General features: G+C 43.7%; 1 protein-coding gene across 3 annotated transcripts in view; it reads left to right on the top strand.

Moving 5' to 3' along the window:
• Positions 1-20,406, top strand: part of pdgfrb (platelet-derived growth factor receptor, beta polypeptide) — a 131,875-nt gene that overhangs the window by 90,607 nt on the left and 20,862 nt on the right. For all 3 annotated transcript variants that reach the window (XM_060837409.1, XM_060837408.1, XM_060837407.1), the window contains exons 12-16: positions 3,502-3,634; positions 8,804-8,908; positions 11,053-11,163; positions 11,855-12,008; positions 17,038-17,204. In XM_060837409.1, the coding sequence (XP_060693392.1) occupies positions 3,502-3,634; positions 8,804-8,908; positions 11,053-11,163; positions 11,855-12,008; positions 17,038-17,204 (670 nt within the window). The remainder of the gene's footprint in view (positions 1-3,501; positions 3,635-8,803; positions 8,909-11,052; positions 11,164-11,854; positions 12,009-17,037; positions 17,205-20,406) is intronic.

Raw genomic sequence — 20,406 nt, 5'->3', positions numbered from 1 at the left:
ATTCGTTGCCCTTGTTATGGCATCTACTGACAAACGGACTGATTAATCCCTTTGGTTTTGCCTGTGGGGTATCAATTCTAAGCAATGAATTCTAAAGTTGGCTCTTACTTGCAGGTGATCTTTTAGCACTTTCCATATCTTCTAGCCCACTTCAGGTAATCCTGATGTATTGATTCTGTGTAAATCCATGTTACCAATTGCAATGGATAATATCACAGTTTGTGTAACCAGTTCTTCAAAACCAGCTGTATGAAGTATAGCTGTAGCCTTTGATTTAAAGGTTTGAACTCCGATAGGAGATCCATGGTTTCCAGTTCAATTATTATTCCTTCTTTTCTTTTGTCTTTTCACTTTACATTCAACTTAGATGAACTCCTTCTATGCTTTCAACGAGATATTTAGTGTTGCGCTCTCAATATCGGTTTGAAACTTGTTTTGGGGCATATTCTGTTGGCTCCTATTTCTGAATGCAGCCTTCTTTTATTATTGTTGTTTAAATTCGGGTGTGATTTTTTTTTCTCTTTGTTCAACTTGGGACTGACTCCAGACAACCATTCAAATTTAAAATAGCATTTTTCTATTAATTCATGGGATGAGGGCATCACTGGCTAGTCTAGTATTTATTGCACATCCCTAATTACCCAGAGGGCTGATGGGGGTTAACCACATTTCTGTGGGTCTGGAGGCCAGTCCAGATAGGGAGGGCAATTTCCTTCCCTAAAAGGAATTAGTGAACCAGGTGGTTTTTCATGACAATTAGATCATGGTTAACATCAGATTCATTTTTAAACTGAATTCAAATTTCACTATCTGCTGTGACAGGATTTGAATCCTAGTCCCCTGAACATTACCTGACTCCCTGGATTAAATAGATCAGAGTGGTGCTGGAAAAGCACAGCAGGTCAGGCAGCATCCGAGGAGCAGGAGCTCCTCAGATGCTGCCTGACCTGCTGTTCTTTTCCAGCATTTGCAGTCCTCACTTTGTTGCCCTGGATTAAATAGTCTAGTAATAATGGGTTAATCCTAGACTGGATTAAATAGCCTAGGCCATTGTGTCCCGATAGATAGGCATGTTTGAATTTGAAACACCTGTCCGCTTGCACAAACCTAGCCACCTCTCAGTTTGTGAATAAATGTTATTTTTCTTCTGATTTCTGTACAGTGAGCACTTGTGGATCATTTTGTTTTCTGTCGCTCCCATTGACCTTCAACCTTGTAATCCTGCTTTCTTCCTTGTTCTGTAAAACATAAATCCCAGCTATGCACCTTGTGGTAATACTCTTTCATTATCTAAGTGTAACATAAACGAGGCATGTAGATTCTGTTAGCTAAGCATATTTAAAGTAGAGATGGATAGACGTATGATTACCAATGGCATAAAGGATTATGGAGACACTGTGGATAAAAGGCATTAAAGTGTACAACCAACCACAGTTGTACTAAATGGTGACGTGGGTTCAACAAGCTGAATGGCCTACTTCTGTTCCTATGTACCGTTGCACCTGAAGATATCTGGTGAATATATTTACTGCTAAACTGATGTATTTAATACATAGTAATTTATAGAAAAAGTGCTCAAATGCTACAATTCAAAGAGACTGTGATCTTAAAACAACATCCATGTATTTGACTTATTTACAAGTTAAACTTCCCAAAGTGATGTCTCTTCAAACATGTTAATACAGCAACATTTATACAACATTGCTCACTATCTGGTGCGGTGGATGATAGTTTTAGAGCCTCCCCCTGGTATTATCCTGAACTGAGCCAGTACACTGCCTCCCTTTGGTATCACTCCTCATTGCACAGGTGCAGCATAGGCCCCTACACTACTGATATTATCAGGAACTAAATCAGCACATTGCAGACCAGTAAAGTCATTTCCTCATGGTAATATTTTCAAGAGCAAGAACTTGGTTTAAAGCCAGTATTTCAGTTCTATCTAATTTGTGAGTGTAATGTTAAATGACAAGAGGTACTTTGTTTAATTTGATGCCAATGCTAGCGATAGTCAGCTGATCACTCCAAAATGTTGCAGAAGAATTCATTATTACAGGAGCAGCAGGTTTCAATTCTGGCTGAGAGCCACTTCAGTAATTACTAATGAAAAACACATTTTCTCTCTCTCTCACTTAAAGGTACTGATTTTCACTGTGTTCCAGTTCCACACAGACTGACTCTCACTGGGGTACAGGTTCCACATGGACTGACTCTCACTGTACTCTCTCTCGGGTGGTGAGCTGCTTTCCTGAAACTGCTGCAGTCCACAATTGACAGATACTGACAGTCGCTAGGATACGGACTCTAAAGACAGTGATTCATAATTGTACTGTTATTCCACCACATACAACCCATTCCTCTCTCAATGAGATAAACCTCCTTCCCTCTTTACCTCATGTATCCCCTCAGCCTGACTGATGAATTCCTTTGGTAATACAGCCCAGCTTGACCCCCACTTCACCCACTAAGTTTCTCATTTGACTTCTGCCTCCGTGTGTGTGTGTGTGTGTGTGTGTGTGTGTGTTACACCTTTACCCTCCTCGCCAGTCTCTTTAGTGACTTTGGATTGGTGGTACAGAAAATCACCCGAAAGGCCCAGAGATTATTGACCTTTATCTCAAAGGGATTGGAATACAAAGGAATGGGGACTGTACTACAATCCTTGCAGAGCTGTGGTGAAATCTGAATACTAAAGAACAGGAACACTGTAGACCTCTTGAAAAGGAACAGTGCAGATTCTGTGGAATAATACTTAAAATAAAAAGAGTGAAAATTATACTGATAGGTTGAATAAGCTAAGTTTGAGCAAAAAGAATAAAGCTGTGATCTAACTTGAAGTATTTAAGGGATTTGATATGATAGGTCGAGAGCAATTAATCCCTCTAATGGGGAGAACTCAGTACAAAGAGACAAGGCCTTAAAGTTAGGGCTAGGTTGTTCAAGAAGGGCAGCACATCCTCTTACAAAGCATGATGGGAGTCTGAAAGCCACTCCCCAAGATGTTTTTGAGGTGTAGGGTCAGTTCAAATGTTTAAAACTGGAGCTGAGAACCCTTTTAACCCTCACTGATCAAAATCCTATGGCACAAAAGCAAGGAAATTTACTTGTTACAGATCAATTGAATGTTGCGGGAGGCTCAGCACTGTCCCCATGACTTGTTCTATCTGCCTATCTTCTATCCATTCCACTTATCTCTTTCATCCCCTCCCCCACTCACCTATTGTACTCAATGCTACTTTCTCCCCACCCCCACCCTCCTCTCACTTATCTCTCCACCCTTCAGGCTCTCTGTCTGTATTCCTGATGAAGGGCTTTTGTCCGAAACGTCGATTTTACTGCTCCTTGGATGCTGCCTGAACTGCTGTGCTCTTCCAGCACCACTAATCCAGAATCTGGTTTCCAGCATCCGCAGTCATTGTTTTTACCTCGGGAGTCTGAGAGGCCTCTTTCAAGCACTTACTTTGCTTCTTTCACCACTTCTTATTTCTGTGTTTTTTGCAGAAGCCTCGCTATGAAATTCGCTGGAAGGTCATTGAATCCATCAGTTCGGATGGACACGAGTACATTTACGTTGACCCAATGCAACTTCCATACGATTCAAGCTGGGAGTTCCCCAGGAACCAGCTTTCTCTGGGTATGAAACCACAGTGCGCCATCCAGAAAAAGAAACATAACTTGCATTTGTGTAATGACTTCAACATAGTAAGACCTCTTTTAGTGTAGGGAGCAGAATCTGAAGGTGGAGCATTAATGTTAGAGGAGGATAAAAGACTAAAGCAGATCTGATAGAATGAGAAGGTTTTGATACAGTGAGCAAAGAAAGAATGTTTCATTTTATAGGGAAGGGTCTAACTAGAAACTAACAATAAATGATGGGCCTCAACAAACTCAACAGGGAATTTGTGAAGATAGTGATAATGTCACTGGGCTTCTCATCCAGAGGTTCCAGTTGAGGACATGGGTTCAATCCTCAACCCAGGCAGCTGGAGGAATTGAAATTCAATCAATTAATAAATAATAATGCAGGAGGATAAACCTGGGCTCTGTGTTGGTGACCATGAATCACGCATCAGAGACAAAAACCAAAATTGCTGGAAAAGCTCAGCAGATCTGGCAACATCTGTGGAGGGAAATCAGAGTTAACGTTTTGGGTCCAGTGACCCTTCCCCATCCACAGTTCATTCAGTTTTTATAAATTGCACATCGATTGTCATGAAAACCCATCTGATTCATTCATGACCTTTCGGGGACGAAAATCTGCCATCCTTACCCGGTCTGGCCTACATGTGACTCCAGACCCCACAGCAATGTGATTGACTCTTAACCGCTCTCCGAGCCACTCAGTTCAAAGACACTTAGTGATGGATATGAAATGGTGGCCCTGCCAGCAACATCCATATCCCATGAAATAATTCTGTTTAAACTCAGAAGAAACCTGTTTATCCAGAGAGTGGTGAGATTACAGCAGTTCAAGATAGCTCACCACTACCTGTTAAAGGGTAACTAGGCACAGGCAATGAATATTGGCCAGAAGCAATGCCCAGGTCCCTTGAGTAAATAAAAATAAACGTGAAGCTTGCTGCCAACAGAGTATGTTTAAAGCTTACAGTATAGATGTATTTAAGGGGAAATGAGGTGAGCAGTGAGGTGAAGGGAGATGATGGTGGGTTTAGAGGAGAAAAAATGGAAGACTCAAGTGGAACCTGAAAATCAGCATGGGCTGATCAGACCAAATTGCTTGTTCCTTTTCTGTACATCCTATACATGTTTGGGGAGAGGTAATTCCAGAACTTGGTCCACTCAGTTATTAGTGCAGCGATTTAATTGGGGAATGCATAGGAAGCCTGAATTGGAGGAGCGCACAGATCGTAAGGTTGTAGGTTGCACAGGGAGTTGTAAGTCTGGAGAAAGCTATAGAGAGAGGGGAAAGAGTGAGAAGTTGGAGGGATGAGGATTGTCAACTCTGTATTACCAGGGGGTGAGCAATGTAGGTCAGAGAGCTGATACATGACACTTGTAGACTCGTTTGAGTTTTGGATGGGATAATGTTCACAGAGGGTGGAAATTGCAAGCTGGAGGGAAGGGAAGAGTCAAGAGAGCAATAGAGTGGTAGGGATGTGGATGAAATTTCAGTGCTAAGCAATTTGGCAATGCAGAAGATAAAGGGTAGTCATGTGATAGAGCTGCAAGGCTACATCTGCCTCTCTCTATTTCCCCATTTACTGAAGTGCAGAGCCGCACTTGGAATGAGGTTGGATTAGACTGTGGATTCCACTTACCCACTTTCCTTTCAGGTTGTCTGTAAATATTCACATCCAGATGTGCTTCCAGTTAATACAGCTGCAACCACTACATGAGCAGCTGCATCTAGATATTGCCTGCACCATGTCTGTCCATGCCCAGATGTGCCTGTGGCTGATGTGACTGTATCCAGATGTTCAGTGATTCTGTTGCCACGTCCAGATGTTGCGCTTTGGTGCACATAGCTGCATCCAGCTGTGGTCTCTGCCTATTTGGTTACATCAAGATTTTTTGTGGTTTGGAAGCTGTAGAGAGTGACTTGTTTATGTTTTTATTCTCTACCCTCCAACCTCAATAGGATTTAAGAATTAACAGAATGCCTGGGAACACCATTTAATGCCCAACTGCTGGGGCGCTAAGTTTTGAGGCAGGGAGAATTTAATCAGACAGGAGGATGCAAGATGGGGGCTCTTATCGTTCCACCTCTACTCGATTAAGCCTCAGAGAGGTTCTCTATTGGATGGTCTTCCACAAATACCCCACTTAACAGCATCATCCAACCATCACTGATAGTAAACCATCAACAGGAGAAAGAGTTTTCCCCAACAGGAATCCTAAACATGGGTTTGCTTGTTTCACCTTGCTCTGTTGGAGGGGAAGCCCCTCGTTCAGTCCCTGATTGGGAACAAAATGAGATTCCACTGAAGGCCACCTTGCCTGACCAAGAGACATTTCCCAGGGGAGCTGATGTGAGTCTCTTGCTGGATCTGCCTGTGGCAGGCAAGAGCACCATTCACCTACCTGAAATTCCACCTGAGGATTAAAATGGGAGCAGAAAGTGGGAAGGATTCATGCTTAAACAGTGATTGGATCACAGCTGGAGAACTGCAAACCATCCTGGCCACAATGGAAAGCAGCTATTGTCTCTGGGCAAAGTGCAGGATCTATTTACCAGACTCTCTGGTAAAAATGCTAGAAGAGATTACACAAATGAGCATTGTATTCTCAGGAATTTAAATATTTTAAGGGTGAGTAAGGGTAACAGAATTTCTCACTCTATAGCTATTTCCACCAGTTGTGACTTCTAGGGCTGGGGGGGGTGCCTATCATCTAAACATTAGAACCAGCCCTTTCAGGGATGAAATCATCAAACAAATCTTACACACAAAGGCAGTCTACTCTCTATCCCAAATGGCCATATTATTTCTAATCATTCACAGGATGTGGATGTCACTGGCTAGGCCAGCATTTATTGTCCATCCCAGAGCTACATTGCAATGGGTCTGGATTTCCTGACAATCAATTAGATTGTTAGACTCTTAACTCCAGGTTTTTATTGAATTTAAATCTCACCGGCAGCAGTGGAAGGATTCAGACCCAGGTCCCCAGAACAATCTCTGGGTCTCTGGATTAACAGTTCAGTGATGATACCATTGGGAGGCCATGACCTCCCCATTGTTAATTCTGAACTTCAGAATGATGCAACTTTGTTATCCAAAAATATTTTGAGGGATACTGTGGTATCTGGTTACAGATTGTCCGTAGTCACGTTAAACAGGCTTGAGGGGCGGAATGGCCTCTTGAGTTCCTTTGACTGAAATTTTCTTGCATTTCCCTGTCCCAATTACCTCCTGAACTGACATTGCCCATTCTGCCCTGAAGATTACACTTGAGCTTGATTGATCATGTGTAACTGAAAAGATTGCTGCTCTTCAGATTGAACCATTGATTCCCTGAACTCCCTACAAGAACTGAAGGAGATGAGAAATGCAATTGATGAACACTCCACCAACCATTGCAGAGAAATTGGGTTTCGATTCCAAAGGAAGAGGATTAAAAATCAGAGAAGTCATATTAAATCTGATTTGAACCTTCAGTTTTATTTTTCTGAGGGATGTCTCCTTCCTACCAGAAGGATGTTTTGAAATTTGAAAGAGTTCAGAAAAGATTTACAAGGATGTTGCCAGGATTGGGGGATTTGAGCTACAGGAAGAGGCTGAATAGGCTGGGGCTGTTTTCCCTGGAGCATTGGAGGCCGAGGGGGTGACCTTATACATGTTTATAAAGTCATGAGGGGCATGGATAGGATAAATATACAAAGTCTTTTCCCTGGGGTGGGGGAGTCCAGAACTAGAGGGCATATATTCATGATAAGAGAGGAAAGTTATAAAAGGGACGTGGAGGGGGACCTTTTCACACAGACGGTGGTGTGTGTATGGAATGAGCTGCCAGAGGAAGTGGTGGAGGCTAGGACAACTACAGTACTTAAAAGGCATCTGAATGGGTATATGAATAGGAAGGGTTTAGAGGGATATGGTCCAAGTGCTGGCAAGTGGGACTCGATTATGTTAGGATACCTGGTCGACATGGACGTAGTGGACCGAAGGGCCTGTTTCTGTGCTGTACATCGCTATGACTCTGTGTGGGTATCACTGGCCAGGCCAACATTTCCTCCCCTTCCCTGATTGTCCTGGATGATTCCAGTGGGACTGATGTTTGAGGAGAGATTGAGTAAGTTAGGATTGTTTTTTGCAGGAGTTCAGATGAATGAGTGGGATCTCATAAAGATTTGTAAAATTCTAACAGGACTAGAGAGGGTAGGTGTAGAGAGGATGTTAGAGCATTGAACATTACAGTGCAGTACATGGCCCTTTGGCCCTTGATGGTTCTACAGGTCAGCGCAACAATCTGAAGCCTATCTAACCTACACTATTCCATTTCCATCCATATGTTTATCCAGTGACCGTTTAACTGCCCTTAAAGTTGGTGAGTCCACTACTGTTGCAGGCAGGGCGTTGCAAGCCCATATTACTCTCTAACTAAAGACATCTGTACTATGTCTATCACCCCTCAATTTAAACCTATGTTCCCTCATGCTAGCCATCACTATCAGAGGAAAAAGGCTCTCACTGTCCACTCTATCTAACCCTCTGATTATCTTATAATGCTCTCGATGGGAGATGTGTTCAGAGCCAGGGGTCACAGTCTGCGGATTCAGGATGGACCATTTCGGACAGAGATGAGACATTTCTTCATCCAAAGAGTGGTGAGCCTGTGGAATTCATTTACCACAGGAAGTAGTTGATGCCAAAATATCGAATGTATTCAAGAGACAGCTAAATATAACAGTTGGAGCGAATGGGATCAAAGGCTACGGAGAGAAAGAAGGATTAGGCTATTGAGTTGGATGATCAGCCATGATAGTGATGAATGGCAAAGCAGGCTCAAAGGGCTGAATGGCCTCCTGCTCTTATCTTCTATATTTCTATGTAAAAGGAGGCAATGAGCTGCCTGAGACAATCCATCTGTATTAGTTTATGCAACTGAGTGCTCATTGATGACGGTTATGGGTCAGCCACATTGATACATGTATGACAGGCTAGGTAAAGATGACAGATCAGTGAATTGACTAATGATATAAGGGATACAAGGCTGCAGAGTTTTGTACAACCTGGAGTTTCTGGGAGGTGGAAGGTCAGTTGAGAAAGTATTGGAATGGTTGACTGGGCATTGGGATTGTGAATGGTTGGGACTGATCCTTGCTCATTGTCTTTTTTTTCAGGTCGAACGTTGGGCTCTGGAGCGTTTGGCAGGGTGGTTGAAGCAATGGCCCATGGACTCGGTCACTCAAACTCCACCATGAAAGTTGCTGTAAAGATGTTGAAAAGTGAGTCTGCATTGACACACCATTCTGTCCCATTGTAGAGTCTGATTGCTGGGGAGCTCTCTCTCTCTCCAGTCTGACTTTACTGCACATCAAGGCTTATTGCTTGTCTGTTACTGGAATGGATGTGGGCATAGATTGACAATTATTACCAATTGCTAATTGGCCTGAGAGGCATTGATAGCAGGTTTGATACAGGTGTTCAGTGTCTTGTTGGTCTGGAGTTACATGGAGGCCAGACCAGGTACATTGGCAGATTTCCATCCTTAAAGAACATACTTGAACCACTTGGATTTTTACAAGAATGTAACAGTTTCATGATGACTTTAATGACACAAACCTCACCTTTTCTGGTGTCTTAAAAACTATATTGAGAGTTTCAAACTGCCAATGGTGAGATTTGAGCTCTGGTTTTCTGCATTGTTCAGTCCACAGGCATAAACCACTACGCTGCAATACGCTTTCAGCAAAGTTTTTAATTTATCCTATCAAGCATTTTGCAAAACACTTTTAGCTCATTGTATCATAGTTAGCTTCTGAAAAAGTGAAATCACTTTCCCTAACGATGTTGTATTTGTTAATGTCCAACTGACTGTCCAGTCTTCTACCCAGAGAACAGCCCTTACTTTTGAAGGCAAGCTGACAATCACAAGTGGTGTGTGTGTGTGGTGGTGGTGTTCCAGTGCAGTTACAACACTTGCATCTACCCAACAAATGTGGAAAATTATCTGCATACAAAGCAGGACAAATCGAAGCTAGCCAATTACTGCCCATCGGTCAATCATCAGCAAAGTAATGGGAGGTGTTGTCATCACTGTCTAGCAGCACCTGCTCAGTTTGGGCTCTGCCAGGGTCACTCAGCTCCTGACCTCATTACTGCCTTGGTTCAAACATGGAAGGACGTTGTAAAGCTTGAAAGGGTTCAAAGATGTTGCCAGAGTTGGAAGATTGGAGCTATAGGTAGAGGCTGAATAGGCTGAGGCTGTTTTACCTGGAATGTCAGAGGCTGAGGGGTGACTTTATAGAGGTCTATAAGATCATGAGGGGCATGGATAGGGTGAATAGGAAAAGTCTTTTCCCTGGGGTGGGGGAAATCCAAAACTAGAGGGCATAGGTTTAAGGTGAGAAGGGTAAGATTTAAAAGGCACCTGAGGGGCAACGTTTTGGTGTGTGTATGGAATGAGCTGCCTGAAGAAATGGTGGAGGCTGATTGAATTATAACATTTAAAAGGCAATTGGGTGGGTATATGAATAGGAAGGGTTTAATGGCATGTGGGCCAAATGCTGGCAAGTGGGACTAGATTTATTTAGGATATCTGGTTGGCATGGATGTGTTGGATTGAAGGATCCAACTCGTCCATTAAAACTTGCGAGCAGGCTATTGCTGTTGATGACACCTTCCATCATTTTACTGATAAATGAGAGTAGACTGATGAGGCAGTAATTGGCCGGTTTGGATTTATCTTTCTTTATGTACATCTCTATGACTCTGGACAAAAGAATGGAATTGCAGAGGTGAGGTGACAGTGACAGTTTGGGATCAAGGCTGCATTCGATCAAGGAGCCCTTGCAAAACTGGTATCAGTGATTGTCAGGCAGAACCCTCTGCTGTTTGGAATCGAACGTAGCACTCAGGAAGATGGTTGTGTTTTGTTTTTAAAGCAGTCATTCATCTCTGCCCCAGAACATGCATATATTGTGGGCTCAGCTAGCATTTATTGTCCATCCTGGAAAAGATGATGAGCTGCCGCCTTCACCAATTGCAGTCCCTGGGGTGGAGGAACAGCCACAGTGCTGTTAGGGTGCGTGTTCCAAGGCCCAGCAGGAATATACTTCCAAGTCAACAGGGTGAGTGGCCTAAGGAGGACCTTATAGGCAGTGGCGTTCCCGAGTATGCGCTGCCCTCATCCTCCTGGATGGTACAAATCATGGTTTGGAAGGTGTTGTCTAAGCATTTTTGGCAAATTTCTGCAGTGCCTGTTGTAGACAGTACACTCCACTGTGACTGAGTATTCATGTTGGATGGAGTAAGCTGTCAATAAAGGTACTATTAAATCAATGCTTCAACATATTGATTTCATCATCTTGAACATCTCCCAACCATCTTGCTGAAAGTAAATACCTGATTGGTTCTCTGTGACTTACAGCTACTGCAAGGACCAGTGAGAAACAAGCCCTGATGTCGGAGCTGAAAATTATGAGTCACCTTGGCCCCCATTTAAATATTGTCAATCTAATGGGAGCCTGTACCAAAGGAGGTAAGAATCAAGTTTACTTAGTTTTTCTCCTCCGTGGTGCTAAACTCATCTAGAGGTAGTATCACTGTTAACACTCCCAGACCAAGGACAATAAGCTATTAATGGTCCATAAAAATTACAAGGCAAAATTAATGATTGTTAAGCTGCACATATCCTGGATTAGGGCCTGAGGCTACCCAGAAACTGGGGTTCTTGGATTTACCCTGAATCTGGAACACTGTCTACTCTGCAACTGGGACACTGGCTCATCACTGGATCAGGAGCCCTCGGGTCTGCCCTGGATCAGGAGCCCTCATGTGTCCCTTGCATCTGGACAAGGGGTTCAGAGCCCCAGTATGTGTCAATGTCCACAGATGCAAATGCATGTTATCACTAAGTTTGAAAAGAAGCTATGATAGATCAGGAAGCTGCCCTACAGTCTTTTCGATATCCTTGTTGTGATCATAAAGCCGAAACTGATTGTACTCCAAGTAGAAAAAAATCAATATTTCGCTAAAGAATCTGCTTCTGATGACTGAGCAGATGTTATTGCTATAAAATTAATCTTAGTCTCTCCTTCCAGTTCTGACCTTCAATTCTCTCCACATTCTGAGTTAAAAACTGTGACAGGGACTGACCACTCCGACTGTGACAGGGAGGAGCTGATGGAGACCTAATGCTCACTGAGAGATTTTGACTTTGCTTTGGGCAGGTCCAATCTACATCATTACGGAGTACTGTCGCCATGGCGATCTGGTGGATTATCTGTACAGGAATAAACATACCTTCCTACAGCACTATGCTGACAAAGGGCAGAGAGAGTCAAACAATGTCATCACAAACTCCTACAATGAGAGGATGAAGAGGTAATGCTTGTAGAGTCTTTACCCGTGTAACAACAACAACAACCATATGTATTTGTACGGCACCTTCAAAGGAGCAAAATAGCCTTAGGAATTTCACAGGCCAGTTGTTGGGATCTTTTGTTTTTTTATAATTTCATGGGATGTGGGCATATAGCCAAAGCGCACTGTTTGGTGTCTATTCATCACTGTCGTAGAGAAATAGGTAGATCACTCATCATCTAGATTAGATTCCTTGGTGTCATCCAACAAGTCCACACCAACCCTCCAAAGAGTAACCCACCCAGACCCATTTCCTTCTGACTAATATAGATATACCCATAGGTAATATACCTAACACTATGGGCAATTTAGCATGGCCAATTCACCTGATCTGCACATCTTTGTGACTGTTGGAGGAAGCCTATGCAGACACTGGGAGACTGTGCAAACTCCACACAGACGGTTGCCCGAGACTGGAATTGAACCTGGGACCCTGGTGCTGTAAGGCAGCAGTGCTAACCACTGAGCCACTGTGCTGCCTCTTCAAAGACATTTAGGGTTGGGTAACAAATACTGGCCTTGTCAGTGATGCCCACTTTCCAGAAATGAACATTTAAAACAGTCAAAGAGTTGGGCCTTAACGAGTGAATAAAGGACAGAGAGATGGGGAGAGAGGTTCAGGGAGTGATTTATGGAGGTGCGGCCTAGCCAGCTGAAGGCATGACCACTAATGATGGAACAAGTACAGCCAAGGATGGACAAGAGGCCAGAATTTGAGGAATGCAGACGTTTTGGAAGTTGAGCTGGAGGAGCAAGGCTGTGGAGGGATTTGAAACTAATCATCAGAATTTCAAAGTAGAAAATGATTAGGTAGGTCAGAGAGTGATAATTACAATGTTGCCAATTTCTGACCACCCTGTTTCATCTGTATCCTCTTTAATGTCAATGAATCAGTCATACCCCAGAACTGGTGAAATAATAATAGGATTATTTATTTGAAGGTAAAATAGATTTTTTTTGGAGTTAATCTCATCTCTGATTGCAAGATACTGACAAAACATGAGACCGACATATCTCATCCTGTCTAAGTATGTAATCATTATCAGTGGTTTAAGATATATCCCCTTAAAGGTATATTAGATTAGGTAACTTAGTGTGGAAACAGGCCCTTCGGCCCAACAAGTCCACGCCAACCCTCCGAAGAGCAACCCACCCAGATCCATTCCCCTACATTTACCCTTCACCTAACACTACAGGTAATTTAGCACGGCCAATTCACATAACCTACGTGTTTTTGGACTGTGGGAGGAAACCGGAGCACCTGGAGGAAACCCACGCAGACAGTCGGAGAATGTGCAAACTTCACACAGACAGTTGCCTGAGGCGGGAATTGAACCTGGGTCCCTGGCGCTGTGAGGCAGCAGTGCTAACCAGTGTGCTGCCCATTTTGCTCATAGAGTCATAGAGATATACAGCACAGAAGCAGGCCTTTCAGAACAACTTATCCAAGCAGAGCAGATATCCTAAATAAATCTATTCCACTTGCCAGTACTTGGCTCATAACCCTCTCAACCTTTCTGATTCATATACCCATCCATATGCCTTTTAAATGCCATTTCCTCTGGCAGCTCATTCCATTCACACACCACCCTTTGTGTGAAAAAGTTGCCCCCTAGGTCTCTCTCAAAGTTTCTCCCCCTCGCCCTAAACCGATGCCCTATAGTTCTGGACTACCCCACCCCAGGGAAAAGACCTTGTCTATTTACCCTTTCCATGCCCTTCATGATTTTATAAACCTCTATAAGATCACCCCTCAGCCTCTGACGCTCCAGGGAAAACAGTCCCAGCCTGTTCAGCCTCTCCCTGTAGCACATACCCTCCAACCCTGACAACATCCTTGTAAATCTATTCTGAACCCTTTCAAGTTTCACAACATCCTTCCAATAGGAAGGAGACCAGGATTGCAAACAATATTCCAACAGTGGACTAACCAATGTACAGCCACAACATGACCTCCCAACTCTTACACTTTATGCTCTTGTAACAATATTCCCTTTTTTCTTCTAAACAAAAGATTCACGCTGAAGGAATCGAGCTGTTTACATGACAACAAAACAATATAACATTGTGTTTGAATTTACTTTAATACAGAGGAATAAATGTGGGATCTTTATTCAATTGACACTGCCGTTCAATCTCAACACCATGTTCCCACACTCTCTCCATGCTCTTCGATACCTTTATCTTTCCCTTTCTTGAATATATTCAGTGATTCAGTCTTCACAGCCTTCTGTGGTGGTAAACTCCACAGGTTCACCGCACTTTGAAAGAAAAGTTCCTCACCTCAGAACTAAATAACCTACCCAGCATCCTGAGACTGTATCCCCTGTTCTAGATTCCCCAACTGGGGGAAACATCTCCCAGCATTGGTCTATCCAACTGCTTTACAATTTTATACATTTCAATTTGATTCCCTTTCGTTTGTCTAAACTCTCAGGAATGTAGGCCCAGTTAAACTAATCGCTCCTCATAGGACCCTCCTGCCATCCCCAGTGTCATCTCCACTCTGGAGGCTTCCAGCCTCTATTCCTGATGAAGGGCTTTTTGCCCGAAACGTCAATTTTCCTGCTCCTTAGATGCTGCCTGACCTGCTGTGCTTTTCCAGCACCACTCTCTTTCTCTCTCTCTCTCTCTCTCTCTCTCTCTCTTTCTCTCTCTCTTTCTCTCTCTCTCTTTCTCTCTCTCTTTCTCTCTCTCTTTCTCTCTCTCTTTCTCTCTCTCTTTCTCTCTCTCTTTCTCTCTCTCTTTCTCTCTCTCTCTCTATCTCTCTCTCTCTCTATCTCTCTCTCTCTCTCTCTCTCTCTCTCTCTCTCTCTCTATCTATCTCTCTCTCTCTCTATGCTCCTGAACCCAGTTTCTTGCTCAGTCTCTTGCATTTCACTCTTGTCTCTCTCCCGTTTTCTCTCTCCCTGTCAGAAACATAGAAAATAGGAGTAGGCCATTTAGTCCTTCCAGCCTGTTTCACCATTCAATATGATCATGGTTAATCATCCAACTCAGTCCCTGAACGTTCTTTCTCCCCATACCCTTTAGCCCTAAGAATTATATGTAATTAATTTCAGTGTTTTGGCCTTCAGTTTAATGTTGCTCTCCCCCTAGCTTCCTCTCCCTTTAAGAAGTTAGAATGATGATATTAGCACCAGTAGACGTGGATATCTCTTTCAGTGGGTCATCACGTTCATGATGGGCTGAGTGGCCCAATCCCGTACTGACTGTGGTTAACAATGCACAGCTTGTACAGTCGAATGCCAGCCCTGATGTTGAACTCCTGACAATGGGAGATTTCTTCCTTGGCCGCCTCTGTCATTCCCTTTTTACAGTCTCTGCTTTTAAGGAAATTTAGCATAAAGAGGAATCAGAAAGAGACTGTGATTTAATTTGAAACTTTCCCCGCAATCAGCAGCAGTTTTGTTTTGGGAGGATTTTGTGGATCAAACTGAAGAGATTAATAACATTTCTAAACCAGGCTTCAGTGTAACAATGAAGGGTGTTTGAATTCCTAACACACCCTATGCAAATGACCAGTTATTTCTATCCTGTGTGTAATTGTGGAAATAGTTTCCGATTCTCGATTTTTATTTTTCTTGGAGCTTGTTTTGGCTCTGCTCCAGATGTAGCCAGAACACTGTCAAACCCCGTGGGTTAGAGAGACCAACTCATCCTCCTGACTTCCTGCAGTTGCAGCAAGACATCACTCTTCATGTTTATAAGCTGCAACGCCCCTCTCAGTGTACACATCTCTGTCTGTGCAATTGCCTCTTTATTTGTGCTCATCTCTTTCTCTGTCCACATTTTAAAAAATTCATTCATGGAAAGTGGGCAATGCTGACTAGGCCAGCATTTATTGCCCGTCCCTAATTTGTCAGAGGGCACTTAAGAATCAACCACGTCACTGTGGGTCTATAGACACTTGTAGGCCAGACCAGGTAAGGATGACAGATTTCCTTCCCTAAAGGACATTAGTGAACCAGGTGGGTTTTCCCAACAATTAACAATGGATTCATGATTGTCATTAGATTCTTAATTCCAGTTTTTTTTTTGCACTCCCGTGGCAGGATTCAAACACAGGTCCCCAGAACAGTACCTTTGTCCGCATTAACATTCCAACAATAATACCACTAGACCATTGCCTCCCCACTTATCTCTCTAAGCACTGTCACTCTTTCTGCACGACTGTCTGTCTCTGTCTGTCTCTGTCTGTCTCTGTCTGTCTCTGTCTGTCTCTGTCTGTCTCTGTCTGTCTCTGTCTGTCTCTGTCTGTCTCTGTCTGTCTCTGTCTCACTCTGTCTGACTCTGTCTCACTCTGTCTCACTCTGTGCACTAGTCTCTAGTGTGCTTTATTCCAGGCAATGTTTGCAGTGTGTGATGCAATAAAGGATAAACAGTTTCAGAACTGCAACAAGAAACCTGGTCTTAAACTCCACAATTGCCATAACCTTCCAAAAGCCTACCAAGACCCACTGCCCCCCCCCCCTCCAAGGTGCTGTCTAAATCTGGGACAATTCTGGGAACTTGCTGGGTGAAGGGCTGAGGAGTGTTCACTGATTTTAATCCCCCTACTCTTCATGGATTTAGAGAGAACGGAGGTTGACCTATTCAGCAGAACACATGACCCTTGGTGACACACTCAAACCAATATAGAATGCAAAGGACAAAAGGACCAGAGAGAGGTTTATTTTACCTCGTGAGTTAGTGTAATCCTGGAAGTGCTGCCTGAAAAAGCAGTGCAAACATTCAATCACAATTTTGAAAACCGTACTTGATAAAACAAAAGACACTTATTCAATGTTAAATTATTATTATTTAGAGTGCTATGGAGAGAGAGGGCTATGAGACTCATTGTTTCTCTTTGGAAGGGCTCTAGTGGATTGAGTGGGCTAATTCTGTGCTGCATTGTTCTGTGGTTCATATTTCACTGACAGGGAAGCAGATCCTTCTACTGTATTGTTCATGATCATTCTTACTGTCTCCCCCTCATTCTCGTTCACAGTTATGTGGCCCTGTCGTTTGAGAATGATGGAGGGTACATGGACATGACTAAAGATGAGAAGCTTGAGTACATGCCAATGCTGGAGGCTAAACGTGAACCAAACTATGCTGATATCGAGCACCCCGACTACAACAGGCCATACTCACAGGAGACAAGCTCCCACACTGGTAACTCCCCTCGGTCCCTTCACCTCAATCTAACTCCTAAACATCCTGGTCAAGTTTCTTTCTCTTTCTGCCTTTTCCCTCGTTTTCTCTCTCTCACCCGCTATCCTGCCACCTTTGCTCATCTGCCACTTCACTCTATCCTGACCCTTTTCTCCTGTACCTCTCCAGCTTCCTCTCCACCTACCCATAGCCTGCCCCCTCTCCTTCACCCCTTCTTTTCTCCCCCTCCTCCTTTTCTCCCCCTCCCCTCACTATGCTCTGAGCAAGAGAGAAAGTTCACGGATCCTGACCCAAGCACACTGCTCTCTAAAGCCCCAAGTCCTGGTTATCATGTGCTGACTTATCATCCTGTCCCGCCTCTCCTCTCCTAACCCCTTTTGTCTCTCTCTGTCTCTCTCTCTGTCTCTCTCTCTGTCTCTCTCTCTCTTTCTCCGCCCCCCCCATGCTCCCTGATTTCTCTCCCACACTTCTCTCCCTTTCTCTCTACCCCATCCCAGCCTTCACTCTCTCCCGCCTCTCTCCCTCCTTCACATCTCCCCCGTACCATCTACCTCTCTCTCTTCCACACATTCTCTCTCTCCCTCGCTGTCAGCCCCCTCAATCACTCACACACCCCAACTCCACTCCCTCCCAGCCCCCTTTCTCTCCCACCCTTTTCCTTCTCACACACCCCTCTCCCAATCCCTCCCTTCCGTCACCTCCAGCTCACCCTTTCCCCCCTCCCCCCTCAATTTCCTTTATCTCCCCTCTCTCTTTCTCTCACCATCTCTTGTACTGTTTTTTTTGAGTGTTTTGCATAGAACAGGCATTATTCACAGGAGAACCCTTGGTAACTCTCTATCTCTCTATGCCTCCCTTTTATCGGTCTATTTTTATCTATTTCTCTCAATCTCAATCTTTATCTATGCCAGTCTTTGTCTGTCTGTCTCTCTCTAATACTATCCCTCTCTCTCTGTACCCCCCCCCCCAACCCTCTCTCTCTGTCTCCCCACCCTCCCACCTCTCTGTCTATCTCTCTCTCTCTTTTCCCCACTCCCTTTCTCTTCTGTATTCTCCCATCGTTTCCCCTCCTTTCTCCTGAACTGCAAACCGTGACTGCCACCAACTGGCAGCTGCTTCATACTGCAGGCTGTTGCTTGTATTGAGCTAAAAGAACAAGTTAGATGTTAATATCTTTTTAAAAATCCAAAAAGATACTTTCACTCTGTGTGAAACGAAAAGATTCAAACGCCACCTTAACAATTGGAGGGTGAAAGAGTGAACTGAATTTTTATATTCCTTTCACATCCTTAAGAACTTTTCCTGCACTTTACAACTCACGGAGTATTTATTTAAAATGGAGTCACTTTCACAAAGTAGGAAATGTAACAGTTTTCTTGCACAGCAAAATCTCGCAAGGAGCAATGCTTTTAATTCTTTCACGGGGTATGTATATACTTTCCAGTTGCCCCTTGAGAAGGTGGTGCCTTCTTGACCTGTTGCAGTCCTTGTGCTGTAGGTTAACTCTCAATGGTCTAAGGGAGGGAGTTCCAGGACTTTGACCCAGCAATGGTGAAGGAAGGGTGATATGTTTCCAAGTCGGGATGGTGAGTGGCTTGGAGGTGGTGGTGTTCCCATGTATCTGCTGCTCTTGTCCTTCCAGATGACAGATTTGGAAATCGCTGCCAAAGGAGACGTAGCAAACTTCTGCAGTGCATCTTATAGATGGTGCACACTGCTGCTACTGTGTGTTTGTGGTGGAGGGAGTGGATGTTAAACGTGGTGGATGGTATGTTAATCAAGAAAACTGCTTTGTCCTGGTTGGTATTGAGCTGCTTCAATCAGCCATGATTGAATGGCGGAGTGGACTCGATGGGCCGAATGGCCTTACTTCCACTCCTATGTCTTATGGTCTTATGCTTGAGTGTTCCTGGAGCTTCATTCAACCAAGCAATGGAAATTACCATCACAATCCTGACCTGTGCCTTGTAGATGGTGGATAGAATTTCACTAGTCATGAAGCGTGTTACTGGTGACAGAATTCCCAGTCTCTGAACTGTTCCTCTAGCTCAGTGATCATACGGCTAATCCGGTTCAGTTTCTGATCTTTTACGCACCCCTGACTAGGTTGTAAGGGCATTAGTTAAATTCTGAAAGAGAGGATACCTCCAACAGAGTTACCTTCTGTCAGTATTACACTGAAAGTGTTAGTCTGCAGTTGGTGCTCAGGAATCTGGAGTAGGGCTTGAACCAGACCACAATCTTATCACTCAGACATGAGAGTGTTATCCAGGGAACCAGAGACAAAAAGGGAGCTCCCTCGTAGGGTCTTAGTCAATATTTACTCATCAATATTGATCAGTGAGGGCAGGCAGGGACAAAGCAGAGAACAAGGTAGGACTGATAAATTAAACTGCGTTTATTTCAATGCAAGGGGCCTAACAGGGAAGGCAGATGAACTCAGGGCATGGTTAGGAACATGGGACTGGGATATCATAGCAATTACAGAAACATGGCTCAGGGATGTACAGGATTGGCAGCTTAATGCTCCAGGATACAAATGCTACAGGAAGGATAGAAAGGGAGGCGAGAGAGGAGGGGAACTGGCGTTTTTGATAAGGTATAGTGTTATTGCTGTACTGAGGGAGGATATTCCCAGAAATATGTCCAGGAACGTTATTTGGGTGGAATAGAGAAATAAGAAAGGGATGATCGCCATATTGGGATTGTATTACAGACCCCTAATAGTCAGAGGGAAATTGAGAAAAAAATTTGTAAGGAGATCTCCATTATCTGTAAGAATAATAGGGTGGTTATGGTAGGGGATTTTAACTTTCCAAACATAGACTGGGACTACCACAGTGTTAAGGGTTTAGATGAAGATGAATTTGTTAAGCATGGACGAGACAATTTTCTGATTCAGTTTGTGGATGTACCTACTAGAGAAGGTGCAAAACTTGACCTATTCTTGGGAAATAAGGCAGGGCAGGTGACTGAAGTGTCAGTGGGGGAGCACTTTGGGACCAGTGACCATAATTCTATTAGTTTTAAAATAGTGATGGAAAAAGATAGACCAGATCTAAAAGTTGAAGTTCTAAATTGGAGAAGGCTAATTTTGATGGTATTTGGCAAAAACTTTCAAAAGCTGATTGGGGGCAGGTGTTCACAGGTAAAGGGATGGCTGTAAAATGGGAAGCCTTCAAAAATTAGACGACAAGAGTCC

This window comes from Hemiscyllium ocellatum, chromosome 16, assembly GCF_020745735.1.
Source record: "Hemiscyllium ocellatum isolate sHemOce1 chromosome 16, sHemOce1.pat.X.cur, whole genome shotgun sequence".
Taxonomy (NCBI): Eukaryota; Metazoa; Chordata; class Chondrichthyes; order Orectolobiformes; family Hemiscylliidae; genus Hemiscyllium; species Hemiscyllium ocellatum.
The sequence above is the reverse complement of the archived record's forward strand: the minus strand, read 5'-3'. Positions and strand labels throughout refer to the sequence as shown.